General features: G+C 35.6%; 2 protein-coding genes across 2 annotated transcripts in view; one reads left to right on the plus strand and one right to left on the minus strand.

Annotated features, from left to right (window-relative positions):
* On the plus strand, positions 2,346-3,775 carry LOC104732708. Its single transcript, XM_010452288.2, has 2 exons — positions 2,346-3,152; positions 3,279-3,775. The coding sequence occupies exons 1-2, from the start codon at positions 2,438-2,440 to the stop codon at positions 3,707-3,709; spliced, it is 1,146 nt and encodes a 381-aa protein (XP_010450590.1). The 5' UTR covers positions 2,346-2,437; the 3' UTR covers positions 3,710-3,775.
* The window catches only part of LOC104733919 (F-box/kelch-repeat protein At3g27150-like), a 13,811-nt gene continuing 11,082 nt past the window's right edge, over positions 4,233-6,961 (minus strand). The window contains exon 6 of the mRNA XM_019233664.1: positions 4,233-5,472. Coding sequence (XP_019089209.1) covers positions 4,233-5,472 — 1,240 coding nt within the window. The remainder of the gene's footprint in view (positions 5,473-6,961) is intronic.

The raw sequence follows: 6,961 nt of genomic DNA on the forward strand, positions 1-6,961 counted from the left end.
GCTTACCGTTAGCTCTTTAACTTCTGAGTTGATCATCGTGTCCATTTCTTAGAAATCTCCTCCTGCACAGCACATTGTGCTTCTTTGGACTGATTAACACCGCCTCTCCCAGCTTCGAAATGGCATCTACGCAAAAGTCATATATTATTAGTTACCAGTTTCAGTAATAAAATGTACATCTGAAATGGTAACAAAATAAACTATCCATTTTCCACAAAAGTATGCAATTTTAAAACCGTATAAGAAAAGATATAAGGCATCAAAAATGAAGTAACACAAGCAGGCAAGCATGAGTTCCACTTTATGGCAACCTTGTGCAAGGGATCCTTCTTCCATCATTATCAGGATCAGCAATACACTTTGAGACAATGTGACAGAAAGAAGCAGTCTGGCCGTACTGTGCTGCAACATGTGTTGGCTAGGATACAAGTTCAAAGTCTAGGGCACAGAGAAGTTCCTAGAACAAATCTCAATATCTCCTGATTCAGAATAAAGGATACCAATGTTCTAACCTGCTCAAATATCAAATGCGGTGCAGATAAAAGTTACTTGGAAAAGTTTAAAGCTTCTATAAAAAAAACTAAATAAGATCAAACGTAGATGAAACTTGCATCTGTTTAGACGTGGGTCTGTTGTAGCTGCTCTCACGTGGACCAAGAATGATTAACTAGACGGTCATTGTCCAATATATAACACCAGTGGCAAAGAATGCAAAGCTAATTACCAACATTTTTACCTCAAAACACATCCTTCTTATTAAAACTGCAACACATGAAAAGTGGCACTACTACGTTTGAAATGAAGCAAGGTAAAAAGTGACACTATATACATAAAGACTACACTCTCTTTTTCCAAGTCACTAGAATTTTGAAAATTCTATCATAAGTGTTCACATTTCCAGGCAGGATCAATGACAGTTTTGTTCGTAAATCGAATTTGAAAATTATCCAAGGAACCCAATTCAATTCCGCAATGAAATCACTAGTTCATCATCAGATCTCGCATAAATTCTCCAAAAACAAACTATATAAATCAAAACACGAAATTAATGAACCAGGACAGAAAGAAACAACTAACATCTAAAGGGGCTTTTGACGTAGGTTGGTTCTGCTACTTCGCAAGCAAGTTCGGAGAACATCAATTTCACTCTGCTGCATATATCCATGGCATCTGGAGAAAACTTTGGGATTCTTCCCAAAACAAATCACGAAATAAAAAAAGAGATGAAAGCAACAGATGGCTTAATGGGCCTTATGGGCTTATTGCTAATATTAGCACAGTAAACATTACAAATGTAACAAAAACACACATACTTTTTTTTCCGGAACAGAACATAAAATACTTTATTGATGATAAAACCAAACAAACGGGGGATACACAAACGTTTACGTCCAAACCACCCAAGGCCAAGACGTAAACCAAGAAAACAGGAGAATTAATCAAAATGCAGACAACAGTTTTTGTTTTAAAAAAATTCTAAGCAAACATAACACCAAGGCATGTGGGAAATCAAGAGGGAAGAATTGCTGCTGAAAGAGAGATTGTCAAAAATGCAAATTCTTGACAGTTTGCTGGCCAAAACTGGACCGCTTACTCCGAAAGAAGAAGCTATGAAAGAGAAGCTGCTTGACTTAGTGGATGATTAGTATTGTTGAGTCTTGTTGAGTCTTGTTGTGTCTTCTTGAGTCTTGTTGTGTCTTGTTGTGTCTTGTTGAGTCTTGTTGAGTATTGTTGAGTCTTGTTGAGTCTTGTTGTGTCTTCTTGAGTCTTGTTGTGTCTTCTTGAGTCTTGTTGTGTCTTGTTGAGTCTTGTTGTGTCTTGTTGAGTCTTGTTGTGTCTTGTTGTGTAACGGATGTCTAATTATAATTATAAGTTGATGTTTTATGTGTACTGCTTATCTGTCTATTAATTTCTTAATTATAATTTGCTTTTGTTAACAGAACAAGGAACACATGGGGCGATATAGGAACAAGGAACACATGGGGCGATATAGGAACAAGGAACAAGGAACACATGAGCGAGATCAAACACTTGAAGAGAGTGTGTTATTATGTTTGATTGCTGTGTTATGTCTGATTATGTTTAAGTAGGACAGTTCTCATATATCTTGTGACTCGTACTTGTTTTTCCCATGTGTATGGTGTTGTTTAATTTTGTTTGATACTCGGTCAGCTGTTCCCATGTGAAGGATCACATGAACTTGTTTTTTTCCTACACAAGAATACAACAAGGATCACAAGATATATGAGAACAAAAAAAACAAACACAAAAATACAACATATAAAATTACAACCAAGTCTCACGGGAGAAGAGAATCACAAGCTACACAATTTAGTTTTATATATACACAACTCTTCTACTCATTCATATCATTCACATCTTTTCTACTCATTCACATCTCTTCTACTCTTCTAAAGTAATTTAAATTTTTTATTCAATGGGTTCTTCTTCTCATTCACATTTTAATTTTGCAAAGGATGATGATCCACTTTTTGAGTCCTATTTTGCAAATTTTTTTGATAACCATGATATTCATGGACAACATTTTGTGAAAAAGAAAAAGAAACGAGAATTCATTGAAAGAAACCGGGAAGAAGGCCACAACCGTTTGTGGAATGATTATTTCAGTGAATCTCCGACATATCCTCCCCATGTATTCCGACGACGTTTTAGAATGAACAAGCCATTATTCTTGCGTATTGTCGACCGTCTTACTGCAGAAGATCCTTATTTCCGACAAAGAAGAGACGCCACAGGAAGGCTTGGTCTTTCTCCGATCCAAAAATGTACTGCAGCAATTAGGCTACTAGCATATGGTGGCGGGTGTGATACGGTGGACGAATATGTCCGACTTGGTGAAACAACTGCTCGAAAATGTTTGCAACATTTTGTCAGTGGAGTTGTCAATTTCTTTGGCGATGAATATCTAAGAAGACCCACACCAGAGGATCTTCAGAGATTACTATATGTTGCAGAAGAACGTGGATTTCCCGGGATGGTTGGAAGCATCGACTGTATGCATTGGGTTTGGAAGAATTGCCCAACAGCTTGGAAAGGCATGTATACACGAGGATCCGGCAAACCAACAATTGTTTTAGAGGCGGTCGCGTCATATGATCTCTGGATATGGCACGCGTTTTTTGGGTCTCCAGGTACTTTTAACGATATCAATGTTCTTGATCGATCTCCTGTCTTTGATGATATACTTTATGGTCAAGCTCCACAAGTTACTTACTACGTTAACGGCAGAGAGTACAATTTGACTTACTATCTGACAGACGGTATTTATCCAAAATGGCCAACGTTTATTCAATCCATACCACTACCACAGACTCCAAAAGCATCTTTATTTGCTGACCGCCAAGAAAGCTACCGAAAAGATGTTGAGCGTGCGTTCGGTGTCCTACAAGCTAGATTCGCGGTCATTAAAAATCCATGTCTTTTATGGGATAAAGACCAAGTGGGATTGATTATGAGGGCGTGTATCATACTCCACAATATGATTGTCGAAAATGAACGAGATGGATACAGTCAAGCTGAGGTTTCTGATTTCCCACAAGCAGAGGGTGTGGATCTTTCATATTCTATCAATATGAATTCAAATATTAGCAACGTGTTGAATGGTCAAATAATAATCCGTGATAGAGAAGTGCATGACCAATTGAAACTTGATTTAATTGAACATTTGTGGACTAAATTTGGATATTAATTATGTTTCATGTTTTAATTAAATATGTTTCTATATTTTATTTCATGGTGTGTTTTATGTTTTTGTTTTTTAATGTTTTGTGTAATAATTTAAAATGTTGTATGTTATTTTATGTTTTTCTTAATAAAATATGTTTCTTTGATATATAAAATAATTTTGAATATTTTAAGATATTAATTATTATTTTACTATATTTATTATTAAGAAACCCTTAAATTTGGTTCTACCAATAATCAACAAAATTTTCCTTAACTCTTAGCAAAGTTTCTTCTCTTTTTTTTCTTATTAAATATGCCTTAAGAAACAACTAAGAAACTAAACCAATGAGGATAGTCTTACAAATGTAACAAGAACACACATACTTTTTTTTCCGAAACAGAACATAAAATACTTTATTGATGATAAAACCAAACAAACGGGGATACACAAACGTTTACTCCAAACCACCCAAGGCCAAGACGTAAACCAAGAAAAGAGGAGAATTAATCAAAATGCAGACAACAGTTTTTGTTTTAAAAAAACTCTAAGCAAACATAACACAACAATTACGAATGAAATGGTCGAACTGAACATTGCCATAGTTGGTATTTAGCTCTTCCCAAACTAGCTCTTCCACGTCTGGAGACGGACGACGGCATGTGAAAGCTCTCATTTTTGCACACGAAGAATGAGGAGACGAGTTTCCAATCAACAAAAGCCTATCTCCAATTGACTTAAACGCCACGCCCCAACCTAAGCCCGCATTTGATATCACAGGTGCAACACCAAGTATCTTCCAACTGTTTGCGTTTACATCATAAACCCTCAGCTCGTTTGAGTATGCTTCAAGCGAGTAAAGGTTGTTGTTGGCCACTGCGATGAGGGGAGGCGACTGGGAAGGCATGAACGTCATGCTTCCAAGCATGTCTGGGACGAGCGTCCAAGAATTTGTCACCTCATCGTAGCGTTCTCCACAAGTTAGGTATTCATTATACTCATTTCTACCGCCGATCACATAAAACTTGCCGCGCAAGAAACATCCTGAGCTGAATTTTCTTCTCTTATGCATCTCCGGAATCGTTGACCAGGTTTTGGTCTGAGCATTGTACTTCTCCACACTTCTCAAAACCTCGGGATACCGATTTCCATTTACTTTTAGACCACCGGCAAAATAAGCATCGAACCCACAGCTCGCCGAAGCGTACATGCAACGAGGTGTGATCATTGAAGGACCTTTTACCCACTCATGCATCCCTAGCTCGTAACGCCACACTGCCATGCCTCCCAGCTCTCTTCCAATGACCATCAAATGTGTTCCCGCACAAACTGTTTCTTTATCACTTAGATAGAAGCAAACGTCAGAGGGAATTCTCGGAAGTGTCTCAAAATTCTCAAAGTTTTTATCAAACATCGTCCAGCAAGCTTCACCGCTCGTAAGCATAAACACGTATGGTTCCACGATCCCGCATTCTCGCCTCATCTTAAAAACATCATACCTTTTTAGCAGCTGTAAGAACTGGCTATTGCGACCTTGCGTTTTCCAGTATGTCGAACACAAAACTCCGACAAAAATCTCAACCTCGAGCTTGTACAAAACCTGAGAAACGTCAGACTCATCATCTTGAGGTTTAAGACTTGTCTGCTTTTGAAATTTCTGAATGATTTCTCCTTTTCTTGCTCCCAATTCCGAGTCAACAATCAAAAGCCTACTTGCCGGAGACTGGCTCAAGCTTGCTCTGAGTCTTGAAATCCTTTCTTTTCCTAGCGATAGGATTGACATCTTCCTGAAAAAATAATTTAGAACAATTAATGAGCACGCAATTTATTTGTAAAATGTATTATACCATTTTCAAATACAAAGAAATCCTACTGTATATTGTTATAATGTTGGTTAGTCGATGTGTTATATAAAAATTAGATTGATATTATGGTAAATCATGTTAGACATGCTAGAAAAATTAACAGCAAAAAGATATCGAGGGAGCCACAGGATGGAAAAAGTATCATAGCATTTTTTTTTTCACATTTCTACTATGAATGATTGAGGCAGTGAAAATCATATTTTGACCCTATAATCAACATACAATAATAAGAGCACGTGGAGTGGAGTCTCTCACCACCAAATATAATAAAAGGACCATGAAAATTATTTTTCAGAGAAAATAAGGGAGAATCGATTTTCATATGAGAGAAAATCCATGAATTGAAAATAATATTATATACCTTGAAACTTTTTTTCGATTTGAAAATATTATGATGGTGAAAAATCGATTTTCATAGGATACAATGTGTATATACCTTGAAACTTGAAAGTTATGGCACTTGTCAAGCACGTCAATCTTTAAACTTGAAAGCAAAGATTTTGTTAGATTTAAACTAGAATGCGGCGCCGCCAGTCGATTAGAAAACGATTAAAGCTCTAGCATGTATATATAACATTTCTTATTTTTAATTATCTTCCATAGTGATGAATGCTTATATTTAATCAACTATTATAGTATGTTACAAGTTTGACTGATTTTTGTTTTTTTTTGACTATTTTTTGGTAGTTTAATAAAGAGATTTATTGATATACAGTTAATAAAAACTGTTTTGACTATGTATGTAATCAATAATCTATTATACATTATTTTAGTAAGTAAAATTAATAGCATTTAATAATGTGCTTCACTATATTCAACTTAAGCATGTGGTTTTCTTTATTGGATATGGAATTTTAATTTACCTAAATAAAAGAAAAAATCCTAAAAAAAAAAACTATTCTTGGGTTCAGCCCTAGGGCGAACCCCTTCGTTCACCTCTATTTTAATTATCCAACTAGGGGATAACCCGTGCTACAGCACGGGGTTAAATATTTTTTAACCTTTTTCTTGTCTAAGTTAGGTTATCTATCTTATTTTCGAAGTTAAAATATAAACGTAATCGGTAATAAACTAATTCAGTTGCTTTATATAATCTCATACTTTGCATAACATAGCTGCTTACAAAATCAGACAGACAAAGAGTATATTGAATAGTAGCTATGTAAGAGGGTATATATTCGACAATATCGGATCGTAGGTTCGTAATCGATTATGCACAAAGCAATATTGGACTATAGTTTTGTTGGTTTGTGTTCTAAGATTCTAATGAATAATAATAATTTGTGTTTTATGAATGTTTAATATCCAAAGTAAACAATAATAAAATAAAATAAAAATAATAGTAACAGTAGAAATGACTCATATAGTCATGAAAATACCATATTCCTTCATTAACCCATTCAACCGTGTC

The sequence above is a fragment of the Camelina sativa genome, chromosome 12 (genome assembly GCF_000633955.1).
Source record: "Camelina sativa cultivar DH55 chromosome 12, Cs, whole genome shotgun sequence".
In the NCBI taxonomy this organism is placed as follows: Eukaryota; Viridiplantae; Streptophyta; class Magnoliopsida; order Brassicales; family Brassicaceae; genus Camelina; species Camelina sativa.